The following is a 22,219-nucleotide window of genomic DNA, read 5'->3' on the forward strand; positions in this document are numbered from 1 at the left end:
TCTTCTTATTTGTTCTATCAGAAAATTTTCATAGAAGACAATTATATTTATTCAAATGCTCTCTTAATTTCGTTCATTCCAAATCTCCCAATAATCCCGGAAAGCTCACTTTGTCAACGCTACAATTTATTTAGAAACGCGGCTATCGATCGAATCCGATTTCCGAGGAAACTGAATATTAATTTAACTCGGCGTCTGGAAATTACGCGAATCCCGCTGAGCGTAATCTCTCAGCTAGCTTCTACACGCGCAGTCGACACACACGGTATACACCCTTGTATATTAATTTATCCAGAGAGAATATTTCCAAAGGATGAGCAGTATTTTCCGCGAGGAAATAAATTGTTTGTCACAAAGGAACGCTCGTAAAAAGTACAAAAGGGTGTAGGGTAGAACGATAGTTAATTAAACTGCAGGATCCGAGCAGGGTGGAACGTGGTTTGGGAGATGGTTGAAAAGGGTAAGTTGAAAATCTTTGAGAAGTATTCCCGATATCCGAGAGGGAAAAGAAACGAGAATGAAAGGCGAACGGCGTGGCTGGGAATAAAAGAATCGGAGAAATTTCGATGGCTGAACTCCATCCAAATGTCGAGGCTTTCGGCTTCCTCTCTTTTCACGTCGGCTCGAAGCCACCCTCTCGCGATATAATCGATAGCTCGACGATAGTTCCGCCACGAAATAATCGCGAAGAATCGAAACCGAAGAAGCAATTCTTATTCTATATCTTTCGATACACTATGACACTGTCTATCGTTGCGATTGTCTCCTCGTCGAGAAATAATGATCCAGAGAAGGATAACAATTTGGAATCGAAAGTTTAACACTTACAAGGGGAACTACCTTACTCCTTACATTCTGAAGTATAACAAACTCACACATACAACTCGCAATCTAGAGATCCACGGTTCAAATCCTTGGTTCCCAACATTTTTTTTTTTTTTTAATGATAATTAGTCTCTTTTTGAATAACTATTACATAAAAATTATCATTAAAAAAAAAAAAAATTGTTGGGAACCAAGGATTTGAACCGAGGACCGTCAGACTGCGAGTCATGGATCCGCTCTGTGGTTATACACATGACTCGCAATCTAAAGATCCCTGGTTCAAATCCTTGGTTCCCATTTTTTTTTTTTTTTTTTAAATGATAATTTGTCTCTTTTTGAATAACTAAAATTCTATATTCTATTTTGTCTAACTTTAATTATTAATATCTTTTAAACAATTAGTCGTCTGCCCACAAAACGGGGTATAGGCGTGTTCAGCTCGACGAGCTCTACAAGCTGGCAAAGTTTCATTAATAAGTGAGCAAAGTTTCATTAATAAGTGAGTGTAACACTTGGGTAGTTCTCCGTATTAGATTTAATTCAATGAATATTCGTCAGACTGAAAGAGTTATAGAGGAAGTTATAGAAAACTTTGGTTAATCGAGATTGAGGGAGGGAAGAGGGACGAATTACGAAAGCAAATTTTTTACCGATCCTCCCGCGTCAACTCGCGTTTCCTGTTCTAACGGAAGTTTCCTTTTCTCATTATAATGAGTCGCTTAACAATTCCGATTTTATTAAGAACCCTCCGACGGAGGATGAGCGCGCTTTCAGCAGGCTGGAACGAAGGAAGAATCAGGAAAAAGAGGAAATGAAACGGAACCGAGCCGTAGCACGGTTATGACAATCAGAGAATAAAGATCCTGGAAAGGATGATTTATAAACGGAGAGTTGATGAGAAATTTGTTTCTTCAGAAAATATGTCAAACTTCGAATGTTAATTTAAATAGAAATTTCGAAACATAGGGTGGGACAAAAATTTCTGATTAGTTTTTTTATTTATTTGAAGCGTCGCGATGGTATTTTCGAAAATGGCAGTTTTCGAATCGCCACGGAATATCGGGTCGTATATAATAGGCGTGTATCGAGTTCCGGTTCCCTGTGCGCGAGATTTGCATCCGGTAGAACGATACGAAAACACCGTTTACGGTGCGGATATATCGCGAAACGCGAGTTTCGATCCTCGAATTTAGAAGCTCCTTTCTCTCTCTCTATCGGTGGCTGCCAGCTTTTATCTACTTTCGGAGAGTTGTTATCGCTGGAACGGTGTATCTTTATTTACGAAAGCCAAATGTTAAAACCCCATCGAGGTGGGCAACGATGGAGTAGTGGCAAGTGAAATCCCGGGTATATAAAATGGCTTTCGTTTAACCTCCCTCTCTCGTTCCTCCTACATTTCATAACAGAATGGCGATGTTTTTGTTAGAAATCGTGGGTCACGTGTTTCGTTGAAAAGTCACTTTTCCCATTATTCCGTGTTTTCTTTTCGCGATGAACCAACGGAAGTTCTCCGGTAAAATACGGGATACGTAAATGGGAGTACCGTGTGTGTATTACTAATGTCTCTAAAACGAAATTTCTGTTAGTTTCAGTTTTTAATGGATACTGAAATAAAATTGTTTTCTAAGTAAGGATGTTTCTGTTTCGTTTAAAAGTGTTGCTGTGTTTTGGAGTATATTATGTTTACCTTTTCGGAATACATGCATGGTTATTAAAAAATTCATTGAATTAAGGTAAAATTCGTATCGTACTGGTTGAATCTTCGAAGACACCTGTTGCTGTGTACCTTTACGAATATTTGCATATTTTCAGAGTAATTAAAATCTGTACACTTTCGCCAGTCATAGCTGAAGAAAATATAATATCACGAGGATTTATTTAGTATTCCATATTTCTTCAAATTAAGAAATTTCCTTTAGAAATAATTTCAAATTAAGAAATAAAAATTGATGTAGCAAGAAATGGTAGAGATTTTATTCAATGAAAATAAAAAAAGAAAATTCATTTGAAAGATGTATGCAGGAAACAGGATAGCGGTGAACACGTTTGACATTACGTAATTACAAATAAACAACGTTAATTTAATGAAAGTCGATTTCGACTTTAATTAAAGAGCCTCGTTGGGCAAAGGGAGAAAAAAGTGTTCGTTGGGCGAGTTTAATTAAAGAGCTTCGAACTGGGATGCCTCATTTGAGACGCGGATGAACGTTGAATAAGATGAATGAAATAGAAGCCACGTTCGAAGATAAATCAACCAGCATCTCTTGTCGAATCGTACGACAAACCGAATATTAATTGAAATTTCGTATAACTTGTGATTAAGCTTGAACGCTCGAACGGACATGTTTCGTAAATTATTGTAGCAAATCTTGGAAAGCCTCAGATTTATCGACACTCCATAAATATATCGAAAATGATAGATTATCTTCTTCTTTTTTAAATAAAAAATTGATATCTTTTTGAGAAAAATAAAAATTCAACTAGGAATATCGTACATTTGTACGTTTGGTTAATTAACAATGTAGAATTATTCAAACAATGTAAATGTATTTATATTAAACCACAAGTTAAAAGGAGTGCAAAAATTATTAATGCGTCACTGTAAATGGTATTTCTGACGAGGTGTTACGTGACGCGAATTTATGGTAATTAATTCGCTTGCGTAAGTGATTTATGCTCTTCTTGCGTGGAAATCGAAATTAATACATTTACTTTCTCGGCAAAGTTATCGCGATACCGGTGCTTGTAAACCTGCGGTACAACGTGTTACAATCTACCTGACAGCCTTTGAATCTAACGTCATTGCTTCAACTAATTGCACCGCCTTTTACTTACAATCACACTTCGTTTGAATGAATCGCATCGAATGAATCAAAAATAGAGAACTATTATGAAATTATTATTTTTTCCAATTAATCTACAATGTATCTCCTTTCGAACGAAACAAAAATGAATTCTTAGTAGTAGTAATAATTTTTATATTTAATTTTTTAAACTACGACCAGGCTCGTAGTTAGCAACAAAATCACCCAATTCACTGGACGATAATGGGTCTTTATCGTCGTAGTGTTTTCAATTTCCGTAGGCGCGAACAGTGAACCTTTTCCGATCCTATAATCCAGCACGACATCGCCTAATCGTCTATCTAGTTGTCTCTCTCATTCTCTACCATCGGAATCGAGCTTCTTTCAGGTAGAGCTTGTAATCCAAGAGAGTTCACGGGAGGATATCTAATCGATCGTGGCACTCGACAACGGCCAGCCGGAACTCCCAATTTCACGGGCCGGTCCGATTTACTTGTTACCCCCCTCCCGCGAAATATCGGAAAACTTGCCGGAAAGATTAGCAACACTGACAATTTATTGGAACAGCCTTTTTCGAGACACCCATCCGATCGACTAATCGAGATATTCTTTATCGATATCGAACTACCCTCGTTCTCGTGGTTTATTTTTTTTTTTAAATGGAACTCTCCGGGGAGGTTGTTTTAAACCATCGAGAATAATTGACTAGATTTACGATGCAGATTAAATTGGCGTTTTTGAGGTGTTACTTTGTTTATTCCATTTTCTAGCGACTTTCTTTTATACCGAATTTACATTGAAAAAGTAAATTGCTAAACAAGGCTAAATACTGCGCTTCCGTAATCTGCAAGATTAAATAGAACTATTTGAAAATTTTGTATGTGAAGTACGTACGTTTGAAGAGGTGTCGTGTTATCACGCGCGTATAATAGATAAGGGTAAGAAAAACGTGGACAGAAACGTGCTTTAAACGTGCCATAATATGCTCCATTAAATAAGAAATTCTGAGAACGTACCGTACGTGTTACACCTTTGTGTCACTGCGAATGTGCTACAGAACACGCTAAATTCGATTCTGTTAAATTCTTTTCTCGTTGCTGGAATTTTCAGAGATTGCGAAACAGCGAGTACTAATTCTTCTTAGCTTCGGAATTGAATCTTTTTTCAAAATTGAAAATTAAATGGGTCAAATTGGAATGCGTTTTTATTCACTTGACAAGACACAGATGAAAAACTACAAATTTTTTCCTGAGTGGGTGGGTGGTGAGAGAAATTGGGAGGGGTTGGTCGCGAAGCAAATTGCCAGGAAAGGAGAAACGAGGCCGGAAGTGACACGATCGTTGTCAGACCCATTGTCTCGGCTTTGGCGGTCGCAGTCAAACGTCGGGGCCAGGCCATTTAGGCTCATCCGCTTTAATTGGCTTCGTTTGTAATTACGAGAGAAGAGGGCGGTGGCTGGTATAGGGGGTGAGTTCTCTGGTTGAGACAATAAGAAAAGGGGGATGCGAGGGGGCGGCGGTTGTGCCTCAGAATACCCCGAATACTGCAGGTTGACGTGGATTGCGGCTTGAAGAGATCGTGGAAGTGGGTTAGGCGAGTACTGCTATTGTGAAAGGGTCCTTCTAGCTAGAAAAGAGCCGATAGAAGTTCGCCGAATGAAACAAAAGCACCACTGTGTTTCTCCTTTTCTTCTCCTTTCGTGGCTTTTGCGTTTACCAAGTGTCTCGCAAAAGAAATCGTCCAGAAAGAATAGAGAATATATTTGGATTTCTAATAGGAATTTTATTTAATACGTTTATTATCGTGTCATTCATATGAGAGTAGTTTTATAGAACCCCATTGTCGATATTATAAAAAATTCTCTAAATTATCTATTACCTATTATAATATTTTTAATTAGATGAGTCAAAGAATTTCTAATAATATTAGTGATTAATTCCTATGGAAATTTAGGTATCCACTATTACATATACTAGTAGCTAATAATAAAATTTGTTAGAAACAAAGATATTATCGAAAATTTTCAATGGCTACACTTCTGATAGAAGAAGCAAACCTGCTCCCATTCAAATCTAGAACACATCCGAGTACATATACAGTGTGTCCCGCGTAACTGGAACACTCAATTATTTTCTAAGCATGGTAAGAGGGGGCAACATTTTGACGTAGACGAATTTTTTTTGCACTGTTATTTTCAGAAATATAACGGCAAAGTTTGATTTTTTAAATGGAACTATATATTTTTCTTTCGATCATTTGATACTGTTTTTGAAGTCGAATTCATTAAGCTTGCATATATACACTTGATTTTCATTTGTTTTCGAGATATTGCGCTAACAAAGGAGATTTTTCACGGGAAAAATTCACTTCAATGGGAAATATCTGCAGGGGTCCTGTTCGCGTCTAAAGTTTGGACCTGTCGTCCCGTTCACGCGCGGACAGGACCCCTGCTGATATTTCTCACTGAAGTGAATTTTTCCCGTGAAAAATCTCCTTTGTTAGCGCAATATCTCGAAAACAAATATACATGCAAGCTTAATGAATTCGACTTCAAAAACACTATCAAATGATCGAAAGAAAAATATATAGTTCCATTTAAAAAACTAAACCTTGCCATTATATTTTTGAAAATGACAATGCAAAAAAAAATTCATCCACGTCAAAATTTTACCTCCTCTTACCATGCAATGACCACCAAAGCAATTTTTTGTATCTTTAATAGTTTAGGAATTAATTGAGTGTTTCCATTTACGCGGGACACACTGTAGAGGGATACGTTAAAACCATACAATCTAGCAGCAAACTATTCATAAAGGGTTCGAGCCGATGCACACAACAGGCTGCGACACATCGGCTGACAAAGAAAACTGGTGTCTATGCACAAAGCTTGTAAGCAACGGGTTAACTCGAATCACTTTGAAACTTGTTGCACGAATCGAGCTTCCTACGTGTGTGTGTGCGTGCAGGATCGTTTGGAGAAATGGGCGGATCGATTCTCGAGCTGAATGGAAAGGCGAATGTAAAATGTCGGATCCTGGTCGCAGGAAACGTTGTGAGAAAGGATCCTTCTCGAACGAGGCGGTTGAAATTTCGCTCGGCTCGAAAGACGCCGGATAGACGGATTGATTGAAGGGATGCGCCACTTCCGGTACGTGCTACTTCCTCCCGTGATACGTTCGCTTTGCAAGGGGGTAAAAAAGAAAATTTTCTAAGAGGGTTGGGCGCTCGGAAATTTTACCCTGCATAATTTCTTTTGAAACTATGCCTGAAAAAGTCCCTTTTTCTTTTTTTTTTTAAAATTATGTTAATCATTAAAGATGAAACTCAAATTTTTTATAAAAATTGATGATAATTATGTGGTGTTAGAAGAAACGATTTTCGATGAGCAGAGTTTTTTTTAACAACCTTATACCTTGAAACGATGCTTGCCAATGGCACCACATGGTTCAGTGTGTGACCACAGGACACACCTTTGCTCGCTTCCTGGAGGTCGGACACGCATGCTGAATCAGAGAACAGGATGCGTGGGAAAAGTTATGCATGCATGGCGGTTTGGATTTGCGTGGAAGGAAAAGGGTATTGTTGATTTCTCGGAGGTGCTCGATGAGAAATCATTCTTCTCTGACGAAATTTGTGGTTTCAATACGGCAATTCATTTTTTAACAGGAAACTGTACATTTTACTTGAATAGGGGTCATTGTGGTTTAAAATTATTTGAAAATTTTTCTTTGAAGATTTTGAAAAATTCGTCGTGATGGAATGATTTTCGTGTCGAACTTTTACAATAGGATTAGTAGGAACGTAAGTGAAAGCAAATCGAAATGTAGGTTGTTCGCTTTCGATTTGATTCTAGTGTGAAGAAATGTTCATTTTAAATCGTTTGAAGTATCAGATTTTCTAATATGTATCTAATGTTATCCGCGATTCCAATCCGGAAATAAGCTGAGGAAGCAATTTTGATTCTTTGCACAGCAATCGGTAGCAGTTTGTTTATTTTTCGTTAGTCTCGATAGTAGAACGCGATATTGCAGACGGAACAATAGTTTTATTTGGTAAAAAGCCAAAAGAGACGTCTATAAATATAAAATCTTTCCTTCGAAGCACTTCGTTTCAAATCGATAGAAGCTATATGAAATTGAAGGGCAAATTTAATTTTAAATGTAACCTCGCGATTGTTCTATTTACAAAAATTATCTCTGATCAAGAAATTGATAATTTCCAATGGAATAATCAAAGCTGGTATTATTGGAAAGTTGTCAAGGGATTCAAAGATTAACTGCGTTTCGCGTAAACGAAAATTCATGGATGTTTGGTCGAAATTCGAATCAAGACTGGGCATGGAATTATATCTTGGGGGTGTAAAATGTGGCGTCAGGCGAATGGGCTGGGTAGTTGATTAATGGACCTCCCGATAATTAATTGAATAATTAATAGCCTTAATGAACTTTTCACGCTGCTGGCAATTGTAAGACGATAAGCTGACCGAGCAATATGAGGCTGCTAATTTTAATTTTTCAAAGCTGAACATCACTTTTGGTAGAAAATTTCAATCAAGTCAAAATTGACCCTAAAAATCAAGGTATCTTTATGAAGCTGATTTAAAAGCTAATTTTGATATCCAATGACCCATGTATCTCTATAATAATTAATCATTCACTCTTATCTCTCAAACTTTATATAATAATTCTACATGACCAATTTCATTAGAAGAAATCACATAATTATAGAAAAGATGCTTCCAAAACAGGCCGTAATTAACTAATTACTATGTATATAAGATCTAGTAATTTGTTCAATCAAAGTAACCATGTAACCTTCCCATTAATTACAAACCTTGACACCAATAATTATCTAATAAACAAAACAACACCTGCCAAAAACACGAATTTTAAGTGATTCTGCCGAATAATTCAGGCGAATTCATATGGAAAACGAATCAAAGCAAATTGGTGTACGAATTCCATTGAAGATGACTGAGATTCTCCATTATCATCGAGGCAGAAGTAAACGAATCGGGTGTTGGAAAAATACCGAGCGATCGTGCACGTGAAACGCGGTCGAAATTAATTCGAGGCATTGGAACGGAAAGAAGAGCGTATCAGGGGGGCGGAAGTGCATCATTCTTCTGCAATGGTTCCCCCAGAACGAGGGTCGACAGCTGGGCAAAACCATGCCCCACCATCTTTCTCTGAAACACGTGAAACGAGCACGTGGAAAAGAGACGCTCTTCTTTATTCCTCTCTCTCTCTCTCTTCTCAACCCTTTACTCTCTCTTTTTCCCTTTCGAGTTCGCTCCGTTCCTCTTACTTTCGGATTCTCCCCGTCTATCGCCTTTTTTTCACTCTACTATCTTCCTTGATACATCGTTCGTCTTCGTTTAACTCGTTGTTATATTCCCCCACTTCGTCTTCTCATTGTCCCTTTCTCTGTCTCTGTTCGTTGTACGAACAACGTGGAACATGGTCAACAGGTAGAAAAGACAGGTGGCCGACGATGTATTCATGATGTCGGCTGCTACGAGACGATCCTTCAAAGCTGCCCAGTGTCCACGATGACTCGGTACGCGCCTCATTGAGGCTCTTTTTTTCATTTCTTTCATTCAGATTTTGGGATTTAATAAGTGATCGTGAATGGCAGTGGAAAGTGTAATGAGTGTTTCTTGTGGATCATTTTGAGTTTTGTGTTTTTCGATGGATTTATACGTCGATGATCTATCGCTTCACCGAGATACTTATAGAATTTTTTATCATCACTGAAATCAGGTGTCTCGTTTGTGATTTTTCTAGATTTTGTGTTCTTTATTCGATTTTGATATTATTGATCTCTTATTTTCTGGGAACACCTGTACTAGTTTTCACGATGTCTTCTCTGTGATCTTTTGTGCCTGTGACTGTTCTGTCGCGATAAATTGGAAATTGATCTTCCATAGATCTAATATGTGAATTAAAAATTTGTGATGAAAATGATGCATACATTAGTGTGTATTAAAGTGATCAATATATTTAATGAGACCAAGGCTCTATGGAACATCTTTGTTTCTAAAGGTACGAGTATAAATGTAGGTTCAAGTTACCTTATTCTTCATGTTTATTGAATAATGACTAATCATACATCAGTCATCCAAATAATAATTAGCAATTATCCGAAGGTTATGACTATCAACCATCAAGTACCAATAATTTTCTTTTTGCTTGAATAACTCTCTTACAAAAATACTATGTTTTTCAATCAAAACTTTTCATTTGCAACTACTAATTGTACTAATGATACACGACAACATCCTTGACGCTAATAGTTATTCCTTCAATAAGTGATTTTTGTATAATTGAATTATTAATTGATTCTCAAGCATTCTAATCGTAATTTTACACTCAATCGGTGTTAATAGAAGATTCTGTCGAAGCAGAGATGTTTTTCTAGCACCCTCGACAGCCGTGAAAGTGGAACAAAGTGTGTTTGAAGTATCTTTTGTCGTTAGAACAGCATAGACAAGAAGATCGAACACCTTTGTACGTCACCTAGATCCGAAGTGTTAATCGATATTTGTGTCAAGTATCTGGTATTTTGAATGGACGCGTCAAAGAAATTCTCGCCTTGTACCAAAAGATACAAGATAGACTATTGTTAGACGTTGTTTGACATCCTATGGAGACTCCATTAATATTCTATGGGTGTGCCGATGCGTCATGGAACTCTACACCTTTCGAAAGTCCGGAATCACTGAATTCAGTGAAGTAAACATTTATTCTCTGCCCAAAGAATTTATGTATTTTCTGTATTTCGTAATTCTTGATACACCTTTATAAATATTTGAGAAGCTATTAACAATTTGTTAAGAAAAATTTTATCAATATTTATGTTCAGAGTAAAATATTAAACCTCCTTTGATTTCTTATCAAAATATTTGTTTATTCTGAAAAGTTTATATAAGATGAATTTTCAGTTTGCGCAAGATTCTTCTCTTCATTGCTTGTTAAAATACCCTCTTCATGCTCTTATGCACGTGAAAGATGTCTGTACTCTTCTTGATCAGTCAAGATACGTTCTTTGTGCATCTTATCGTTCTTTATTTAAAAATATACCGTGAGAAATATGCACAGGGTGGAAAGAAATTTTAATGGATGAACTACATGCTATTTGCATTCAGCACCCTCATTTTCGAAGATTATTTCATCCCTTAAAACAATTTTTCCATAAATCAAAGAAATACGTATCGTTTATATTTTGGATCTATTATAATATGTATATTTTAATAGTATTAAAATTGGAATTGAACTCCTAGGATATCTACCTTGTTAAAACAAGATTTCCGTGACTGAAGAGGGAGTATAAAATTATCATTTTCCAGGCAAACATCAAAATTAATGAGTATCTCTTCGCGCAATAAGTATCCTCGAACGGAGACAGCTAGTTCCTTGGTATCTCGCGAAACAATGGTAATTCGTGTCGTTGTTATCCAAGTATTTATCAAGTCGTCGCGTCTCGAGTCGCGGAAGAAGAAGAAAAGTGGAAGGATAAAAAGATCCTTTTGCTTGTTTTTTTTTTTTACGCCGAGGAAAAGCATCTTGGATCGTGCTCTTTCTTTTCCTCGTTATCTTTTTGTCTACTCGGTGTCTCCTTAACGTCAACGAATCCAAAGAGAAGTTGTTCGTAAACGAATCTTCAGCACTGGATTCTCGAAGATATTAAAGTCTTTAGATCTCGTTTAATCTTTCGATTTTCCAATTAACGACCAGTCGATTGGCTTTTGCTTCGATTTCTTTGCTTCTTCAATGTCTAATTTGATACTTCACGAATAAAGGGATTGCGTAATTTAATTAACACCTGGAATGATTGAGTAATAGTAAAAGAAATTTTTAATCTCCATAATTACGTTACTTATGCAAGGTATCAAATGATTATTAGATAAATTATGATAGAAATGAAATTTTGTCCTTTCTAAATATTTGAGTAATTAATGACTTTCTGTGGTGACAAATTTCAACTATCATATCTGATCGTCGTTTCATATAACGACGATAATAACGATACTCGTTACAGAAAATCGATACGTGTTTCTAAAAGATTTCCCATTTTCCCTGGAACTATCGATGACCAACGCGTTTCTATTATGGAGAATTACGTTTCATACAGCAGGTCGAAATATCAAACTGGGAAGTACTTAGTTGATGGTGTACAAAGGAAAGTAGCTCGGGAACGAAAGAGACAAGTTCAGTTTGCTCGTTCAAATCACGTATCTTGCTTTCTATTTATCTATCGACGGTCCACCTGAAAGGATTCCTTTATCGTTGAGTCCGCAAAATTTATGTCGGTTTGAAGGGTATCCGTTTTCTTTCCAGGATGAAATATTTCTGATAAAGAATTCTATTTATTTGAAAAATCAAAGAAAGAAATATCATTGTATCTGTCTACGAATTAAAATATTAGGATATTAGAGTGTTAGAGTATTAGATTATTAAAGCATTAGAATATTAAGGTATTGAAGTATAAGAATATTAGAATATTAGGATATTAGGATGCTAGGATGTTAGAATGTTAGAATATTAGAATGTTAGAATATTAGAATATTAGGATATTAGGATACTAGGATGTTAGAATGTTAGAATGTTAGAATATTAGGATATTAAGATACTAGGATGATAGGATATTAGAATATTAGAATATTAAAATATTAAAATATTAAAATGTTACAAAATGAAAATTAAACATCCATTCATCTAACCCAATTATTCCTCTGTTTCAGATAAACATCATCAAAGAGCAACACTCTATATCAACCCATGAACGTGCTACCAAGTTTCGTTTCAAACCTCTCAGAATTCAGGAGGTTTTCTAAAAAATGACACAAAAAACAGTGCTAAATCCCTGAAGAGAAAAAGAAGGAATTGCAAAGGTTCGACGAATGATCCTGAATCAGGATGGTGATCGCGAGCGAATCAGCCGTCGGGACAGTATCCGGCACGTGCAGCAAACTAAGAAGGTCTCGTAGACTATCGTCGACCCGTGGTTTACGGGTCAGGACAAGCACAAACACAAGCGACCAAACGATTCCACGGCAAGATCTCAATCAGAAGCTCGGTTTGTGTCCCATAGTTAGTGGAAACGTGGCCGGTACAAAGGCTCGTCCAACGATCAATTGGGAATTGAACGAGAGAGTCAGCCTGAGCAGCGGTTCAAGCGCCGGTCTTCAGGTTCGTCCAGACGCGAAGAAAGGGATCGAGCTGAGCGGAAATCGAAAGAAACCGGATATCGAAGTTAACAAACGATCTACCAACGATAGAACAAGTTTAGAACTGATGAACGTATCCGGTTATCAGCAGGAAGAAAAGAAACGAAAGGACTCTTCATGGTCCATCGAGATCGACTCCCTCGAACGTCCAAACGACGAGAACGTGATTAAAAGCGATTCTAAATATGAAATCGGTACTCCAAGCGAAGGATCCGCATCCAGGAAGTTAACAAAACAAAGACGTCAACTTACTGGTTCGACCAAGACCCGGAAAAACGAGGAAGAATGCGTGAAGAAGGTTGACAAGACGAACGATTCCATTACCAAGAGACTCGAATTAATCCACGAATTGAATCAAAAGATCCTGGCTAACTACGAACGCTTCCAACAAAAATCAAAATCCAGGAATCACTCGAAGGACGGTCAGAATAAGAATCCGAAGGAGCAACCTGGAAGAAGTCGAGCGATTTTGAACGATGGAAAAGAAGCTCGGAAGGAAGAACACGTTTACGTCGAAGCTCGACGTAAGAATAAAACGAAGATGGATAACAAGGATGATACGTGTAAGGATTCGTTGAGACAACGCAAGACGGACGTCAACAAGTTCACATTCTCAAAAGATCATTGCGAGAAACTGACGTCGTCGAAGGATCAAACCGATTCCGATAAGAGACGATCGACGAAGGCTGTGTCGAAGTCGAGGATACTTCGCGATAACGAGAACTTCATCATGACCAGCAGACCAGGTTTCTACGATCAGGAGGATAAAGAGAGGAGATCGGCTTCGAGGACTGAATACAGATGGAAGAAAACCGAGGGAAAGAAAAGTTCCAAGTCGGTTTTTTACTCGAACGTGGAGGACACGAAGAATCACGTAGACGAGACGATCAACGAGGACACCGATTGTCTAGGGAGCTCGAGATTCTACCCGGAGAACTATGGCGATCGCTTTAACGAAGCGAGAACCGACCAACCGAAGCAAGAGGAAACGGAAACTCGTGACGCAAATGGAATCGATGAGAATAAAGATCGATCCGTGAAGGAGATTCGGATCGATCGTGTTACCTTGGAGGAGGAAATTCTGGAGAATCTTGACGAGACTATCGGTAGCTTCGACAACGAGAAATCGGGCAAAGTTGAGGAAAAGATCGACGAGACGAAGGTTCACGGTTTCAATTGCGATTCAAACGAAAGTAGTAACAGTACAATTTTGGAATTGACCAGTCCGAAAGTAAGCAGGCTTCAAGAAACGTTCAATTCCTCGTGGGATTCCGGAGTCGGCGTCGATGTCGGCACCGGAAGTGGATGGGTTAGAATCCACACGGGTATCGAGAGCAGCCTCGTCTATCTTACTCTGGATACCACTGCTAAAGATGTCTGCAGGGATATGCTGCTCGGCGACGACCTGTCTCTGTTTATTCAGGTAAGCGAGCTTGAACTTTCTCCACTAATTATTCATTTGATTTACGACGCAAAGGATACGCGTTTGAACTTAATGAGAAAGTCTGACGTGCTAATGAGCTGCGCTAAGTGACGTCTTTATGACGTGTCTTCGCGGTGGATGTCTTTGAATTTAAATTCTATGCCGTACGAGGTGATTAACTGGGTGGATAGTGATAATATTAACGACGGTTTTTAATTACTTTAGCTAACGATTAGAAATAAAAATAATAATTCTTCTCTCCGTCGAGTTCTTTTTCTGTTTGTAGTTTAAAAAGATTCTATTAAAAAATTTATCTAATTTAAAGTCAATAATATTTCTCTCTAAATATTAATTTTTCCAATCACGTTTATCGATCGCTTACCATCGCCCTCGATCCAATATCGCGATTAGATCCCCGGCGAGACGAGAAAAACAACGTAACCGATTCTTGAACAAAGATATGACGGCTTTCTTTGTGGAAGATTTAAGTTCGTAGCAGCGAGAAACGAAGTGAAACGTGATAAGAAAGCGCGATTTAAGGGTGGAAGGTGGTGCAGCGTATAGAGAAATGAAAAGGGGTAAAAACCGAGAGACGACGATCCCTGTGAAAAAGAAAGAAACAGAGAGGAGAAAAAATTGCGAGAGGTTTCAGTGGAATATCAGCGGCGAAGCTTTATCGCGTGCTCGAGCATTAACTACGTCTGCGACAGAGAGCAGACCGGAAATCCTGGTGAACTGCGGGATCCCGTTGAAGGGATAAGTCGCGCGATTTCGTTTCGTCATTTTCGCGAAAGAGAGTGAAGGGGGATCGGTTATCGTTTCCTGTCGCTGAACGAAAGATAACTGCGATTCACCTTCACCGTATTCTTTGCTGAAAGAAACCTGCGATCTGCTCGAAGGCATTCGCTTTGACTGCATATTTGCCACTTGAATTTGATGAGATTATATTTTAAATGAAATTGAACATTTTTAATGAAACGTCAGGTGCGAAATTATAAAAATTTCAGTTCCACGGTTATTAATAAAGTTAAATGAAAAAATTGAAAGGGGTATAACAATTGCAAATGAAATATTGAATTATTAATTTGTTTTGAACATGATTAATTTGTGAAATGTTGATCATTGTTGTTGGTAATAACATAGTAGTAGTTAGAATAGGAGGAACAATAGAAACAGACGCTATATTTGTGAACCAATATAAACTGTAGTTGCTTTTATTAACTTTGTCTATAGATTTACTAATATGTATATTGGAAACGCGATTGTCCCGAATCTCCAATACCCAATAACGTCGTCCCTATATTCTGAGTGGCAGTAAACTAGATATCCAACAAAATTCTAAAATCATTGCTCTAGGATATAAAACACAACACTCAAAGACCATAACTTTTCTTGCTCTAAATATGAAATTTTCACATTTAAAAACCTTTTTCATATTTTCATAAATAAATTCATCCAAATTCTATTTTTTTTATTAGAAAATACCTTAGCAGAAATCTGTTGAACAAGAAACATTTACCTTAGCATAAATACATCCGGAAGTATTTAATCAACAGGGACCATGATTCTCGGTTGAATTCAACCGGTGCAGTTTACATTAGCATACGATCAGAGAAATCGTTTACATCGAACAGAGCGTTACAAATCAAACCCGACTGCTTTCAATATAAATTCCCATCGAGTTAAATAAGCGTAGCAGTCGCGATTGAACCTTTTGATCGATAACAAGCACACCGCGCGATTGTATCTACACGTGGAAAAGCTTTGAATCTTCGGAGGTGGTCGTAAATTTCGTCTCGTCTCATCTCGCGTAACAAAACAGACCTTTGACGTGGAGAAACGAAAGCAACGGTGGATACAGAAGGGTAAAAAGAGGATCGGTACGGGGTGCGTTGGTCGAGGAGAGTTTTCGGGGTTCGCTTTCGAGTCGCTTGCCTTTCTCATACCGGCAAACCGATTTTGCCGTGTCTGCAGCCGAAACTTTCATCCCTCGTCTCGGCTCGGTCGGGGAACGACGTTGTATAATGAGTAGGACGTGGGCTGGCTTCTCAAAGATAACGAGGTACGCGCCAGTAATCAAAGGAAGGCTAAGACTTAAATAGCAACCAGCCAGCCTCTTAAAAGAACCTCTCTAGCCGGCTGGATACAGCTACTTCGGATACTCCGCTCTCCTAGACGTGTATGTACACGCGGCCACAATAACCATCCTAATAGACTTGCCTGCTTTTCTTGATTCTTCATTGGAAATAGTCTTCTATTTTTCTATTATAAAGGGTTATCCATATTTTCAAATTGAAATAAAACGGAAAGTATTTGAGATTTGTATGGTATTTTTATTTTAGCACTAAGTAAGCTTTACGATATTAATTATGAAAGACAATATCATTCAACTTAATCAACTTTTTTTTTGACGAATCACTAAGACCGTGTGATTTAACACCATTAAACTTTTCTCTAAGGGAATTTTTTAGAAGACTACTGACGAGCTGAAAAACAATATCATAATTGTGTGAAAATGAAAATTGGATCAAACGAATTTGATTGAGGACACTTGAATGATATTGTCTTTCGTGATTAATATCGTAAAGTAGACTTTGTGTTAAAATAAAGAAACTATACAAATCTCATACTTTGTGTTTTATTTCAATTTGAAGATGTGACACTCAATTTGGATAACCCTTTATTTTCTATGATTATTAATTATTGATTGTGTATATAAGAAAATGTTAGGGAAGTTTTGAAATAAGGGTAGTAGATAGATTCGAGTAGATAGAGTAAGCTATATTTGCACTAATTAGTAACATTCCTATTTTTAATTAGGATTCATAACAATTACTGCTACTTGGCAAATATCATTTTTAGTGTTTTGTTTATAAATTCACACGTTTGGCTTAATTGGGAATATAGGTGATTATAAACGATTTCTCAATGACATTTTTAGATTGTATGGGTAGAATGGGTGAGTTTGTGAAGGCACCTGTCGCATTTCGAGAATACCGTTGAAACAGGTGTCGCCGATCTGAGAAAGTGTGGCGAAAGGAAGTCGGGTAGTTGGTAACACGTGACTGACCGGTTCGCGAGACGAACAGGTGTTTAATTACATAAGGGAGGAACAAGTTCACACGGGGTTACGTTCGTGTTGTGCTAGAGTTTCAAGAATTTTCCTCACCCTCGAGTATGAGAAACTTCGGCATCGAGAAAATTCGTCAAATTCGTCAATAACTTTGACTAGCAAGATTCCAACGATAAAATTATTAATTTTTATTTTGTCAACTTAGAAATATTTTGCTTCTATTTTAGTGTAACATAATTTTCTGAATTGTCAAAATGGAAATTCATTATTAACGTAATTTACTTTTAATTTTATATTATCAGATTAAAAACAAAATAATTAAAAGCTATTGATATTATTGAAATATTTGCCTCTCCATACAATTTCACTCGCTTAAAATTTGAAATTAATTTAAACTTTAATTATCAGGAACGTGAAATCATTATATTATTTAAATTTAACTAAAAAATCTCGTTTTCATATTTGGTGTAATATAATTTAATCCTATAATTAATAAATCTGATATATAACAATCTAAGTAAGATAATTTATACCGATACAACAAAGTGAAAATTTGCCGTTAATTTGATATTATCACGTCGAAATTGGAGTAATTAAAGGCACCTATTGATATTACTGAAATATTATACTTGTTTCGTGAATGAAATTTTACTCGTTCTTCAGTTAATGTTAAAATCACGAAACCATGATACCGCGAAACATTTAATTATCAAAATTGCCTGTTCAATTTGTTAATTAAACCGTACCGGGAACATATCATTTATATTTCGAGGGGCCTTTTTATATAATGTTCGAATTAAATAAATACAGACAAATGTTTGAAGTATTAACGTTTCACATTTGTAAAGTAGGTAAATATGAAATATTTGATTTCGAACAGCTCCCATAAATTTCACGGTGCAAAAGAAATTCAACCGAGGTGCGAAACGTGTATCAGTAAAACAACCGTTTCGCGTCGTTCTCGGGGATCATAATATTTTCCTGGAATACACCGAATTCTCATTTGAATCGATACTCGTCCATATGGGTGAACGTGTAATCAATACAAACACACGATTAAAATGGAATCGTAATTCATGTCGCGACGATTGGATCACCGTTTTACCTTCGTTGAAAATCACCTTCACCATTTATTGTTTTTTAATTAATTTTCCTCCGTTTTAATCACTCCAAATTATGTACTGTAATATTTTCCAAGGAAAATTGCCTGCAAAGTCAGACAGAGTTTCTGTTTAATTCTTTTTCAATTTTTGGAATTAAATTGTTTTTAACCAGCAATACAATCGTAATTTATCATTACTTGTATCATCGTAATTTAACATAGCCCAACAATATGATGACTTAAACTCCTATTAATTTGGCCTAAATTATCTTATCTCTAAGTTTCATTGAAATTAGTTATGTTGAACCTCATGAAACTCTGAACCTGTCTCAAGATAATTCTTAAACGTTTCACAAAAATCAACAGTTCAAAAAAAAATAAAAGTACGCGTCTAAATAAATGAAACAAAGTTAATTTTGTTTAAAGCCCGTTAAGCTGGATTTCAAAAATTATACGGAAGCTCTGAACTGTTTGAAGAGTAGATTTGTTAGGCGAATTCGTATTAAATCGTTAAACGTATTCAGAGCAGAAACAGTGCTGGAAATATGATCGGAAAACGAATAAGAGATTATTATAACTCAACGAGAGAAATTTTTCTGAAATTATAAATCGAACAGCAACAGACAGGGGAAATATTTAAAAATCGGTCGGTAAATAACATTATCCCGTAATACAGATTTTCTCGAAACTCCGAAGAAAACGTCGAAAAACAACAATAATAATACGGATAACAGTGTGCCGGGCACCCGTCGATTGCACGTTATTTTCTGTTATAATAATTCATAATACTGCACCGTAGTTGTTCGAACAAATGTAGTGGAATTTTATACGAGAATCGCCCGAAGCTAATACGTACTGCGATAAATATACGGGCTTTCTCGTACCGTTTTAAATTTCAAACGAATATAGGCATCCCGTAAATCAAGCAGAACGGGAATTTTGATGCGTGGAAAATGAAAAACAGAAAACAACCGAGAGAGATTGTGGAACACGTTAATGGTAAAGAAAAAAGGATTCATTTTCCTTCTTAAAATGAAACTTCAAAAAGAAAGTTTAGTCTTATCCTGTCGTTTTAAGCGTCTGAAAGTGTTGAAAAGCTTATTCCTTGAATCGTCCATTTCGCATGGTTCTCTTTTTAATTCTCGCCTGCAATCAACCGTCCGACAGAAACAGTATTCGCTAATTTATACAAGCACGAGAAAGAGGCGCTTCTCCGCTTTTCGTTGAATAAATTTCAACGAGGGTAAAAAGGGCGAGCAGTTTTCAGCGTTTAATTCAGATTACGAATAATCTTAGAAACATCCCTCGCGTCGCTTCTTTAACGGATAAAAAAGAGTGCTTTCTTTGAATCGGGACGCCGAACGTCTTCGGTAAATTTTGCATATTACAAAAGCAATTTATTTATACATCAACTGTGAAAGTAGCGTTAAAATTTTTTTATTTGCTCTACGAATAAAATTCGGATAACTATGGGATTCAGAAAAATTTATTCCAAGAAATGCAGAATTGTGTGATGCAATAGGTATACCATAAAGCGAATGCAAACAATACAATTAATTCTGAAAAATTATTCAAGTTAATTACTCGTCGAACGAGGTTTTGGGAGAAATAGAGTTCTGGTAATTTCAGTTTGAAAAATCATTATTATAAATTCAGATGCTTAAACATAGAGATATTTTCCAGTAAATAATATCAGATGTTTCAGTAAAATAATATCAGGTAAAAATGAATGTCCGTCCAAACAAGAATGTTTTAATTAAAAGAACGTGAATCATTTCTGTCCACTACTACACCTCAGCACTCAAATCTACCCTTTTCTTCGACATTATTTAAAAGTACAGCAGGTTATAAATTTTCTACCACTCTTTTTCAACCCTCTATCTCTTTTCTGTTTTAAGAGGATTAAAGGATCACGATTAGAGGGTTTCCGGGGGTTGTAAAGTTTTTTGTCCTCGCACAGTGGGTAATAAGGTGGACTCGTGGAATTTTTTAAATTTTTCGGTTGCACTCTGCTGAATTGGAGAGTGGAAATTCGTGACCGCGCTTTTCTGTGTTTGCGTTATCATTTTATTTTTACGCTGCATGTTTTTGATTATACACGGTGCTGAATAATATAAGCTGAAAGGTAGTGAGTTTCCAAGGAAATATATAAAATTCTTTAACTTATGCTTTGGCTTCTGGGAAAATTAAATTTAAATTTAAAATCCTTTATTTTTTCAAAGAATATAGATTCACCCTCTACGTATTTTATTTATCATAAATATTTTCAATTGTAAAAATGGCTCTTTTATTTTGTAATATTGTCAAAAAAAAAAATGGTAAAATTGCACGCACGATTTCCTGTAAAAGTGGATTCGAGTATAAAATTGAAAAGGACAAATTCGTGTGACATTCGCGCCGTAAATAAATATAAACTACCCTCTGGTTCGGCCTTAAAGCTTTCATAAAAATCGTAAAGTTCCTGGTCAAGCGCAAAGTGCTTTTTGACGAAGCGATCGTAACTTTATCGTGGACCATTAAATGAAATACTCGTTCCCTTCCTCTCGCGGAGGAAGCAATTGTTATAAAAAGGGATGGCCAAAGTGGTAATCGTTTAGTAACGTTGCTGCACACGAAGGAACAATCGTTAAACAAGGTCTGACCGTAAACAGGGCTCGTTAAATGTAGCAGTTCGTAAATTGCTGTTTGTGAACTGGCCAACAACTTGTCGAAATTTTTAGCCGCTTGTTAAAGAACACCTCCGCTCTATCAGTAAATTGGATTTGAAAATAAATGACTGAAAATTTGATTGTTAGTCACGATCTTGCTTCCTTGAGCACAACTTGGAATTAAGGTGTTAATTAAACGACACCTTTCAATTAAAGCACGCTAATTAAAAGAAAAATAAGTAGAACTCGTTAATTTGTTGTTCGTACAATAATTTATTGTCAGGTTCTGAATTTTTCTAATAAATAAAATAATTTCTTAAAAGAAATTAGAATGGAATATTTCAAATATTGCCATTTTGCTATACACTTATATCATGATTTTGTATTAGACTCGATAGTTGATATGCAGCTTAGTATTTGGAAATGATGAGAATCGTTTAGGAGGGATATTTCTCGCCGTTTATAATGAGTTTCGTTAATTACGCGAGGGTCTCCTGTGGGATGCAGGTAGCCCCGGTTCCTCTTCTACGGTCGATCGGATCGATAAGGTCGCTTCTATCGAACGAAAATAAGGCTTTCTCGTTGGCTTTACCGGGGATGTTCGAACTGAAACCGTTCGAGTCGTTCAGCTTTTTCTTTCCCTCCTTTCATCCCTAAACCTTCAGCCTTCTTTTAACGTTCCTTTCTTCTCTCGCTAACTTCGAACCTGTTACCATTTATTTCTTCCCCGTTGTTCGAACGATCACTCAATTTTTCTCAGCTATTTTCGCTTTCTCCCTGCAATTCATCATCCGATATCCTCGTTTCTTTACTTGCACCTGGATACTGCAACCTTTCCAATCAGCTGATTTTATATTTATTCTTCTTTTGTTTCTTTTTCAAAAATGATTTCAAATAACGCTAATTTTGATTTAAATCCTTATATGTTAGATGTTATTACGAAACTATCTTAAAATGTCCGAACATCTGGCGTTGTTTCTGAACGGAAAACATCGCCGTTCGTTGTTTGCTGAAGGAGAACGTGCTTTACGCGTAAATCTTCTTAAACGAATTAACTCGGACGCGGGTACCAGTTTCGCGTTTCATCTTAATTTCAACGGCTAGAAACTGTTCGA

General features: G+C 36.7%; 1 protein-coding gene across 6 annotated transcripts in view; it reads left to right on the top strand.

Moving 5' to 3' along the window:
* The window catches only part of Phlpp (PH domain leucine-rich repeat protein phosphatase), a 109,890-nt gene that overhangs the window by 30,939 nt on the left and 56,732 nt on the right, over positions 1 to 22,219 (top strand). For 5 of the 6 annotated variants that reach the window (XR_004581714.2, XR_004581715.2, XR_004581716.2 and 2 more), the window contains one exon: positions 12,373 to 14,281. Coding sequence is in view for 3 of the 6 variants with exons in the window: in XM_034326871.2 (XP_034182762.2) it covers positions 12,548 to 14,281 (1,734 nt within the window). In the remaining 3 variants the exon portion in view is untranslated. Of the gene's footprint in view, positions 1 to 9,163; positions 9,674 to 12,372; positions 14,282 to 22,219 lie in introns of those variants that run through there. The other variant, XM_034326872.2, reaches the window with a different exon arrangement.

This window comes from Osmia lignaria, chromosome 3 (assembly GCF_051020975.1).
Source record: "Osmia lignaria lignaria isolate PbOS001 chromosome 3, iyOsmLign1, whole genome shotgun sequence".
Lineage (NCBI taxonomy): Eukaryota > Metazoa > Arthropoda > Insecta > Hymenoptera > Megachilidae > Osmia > Osmia lignaria.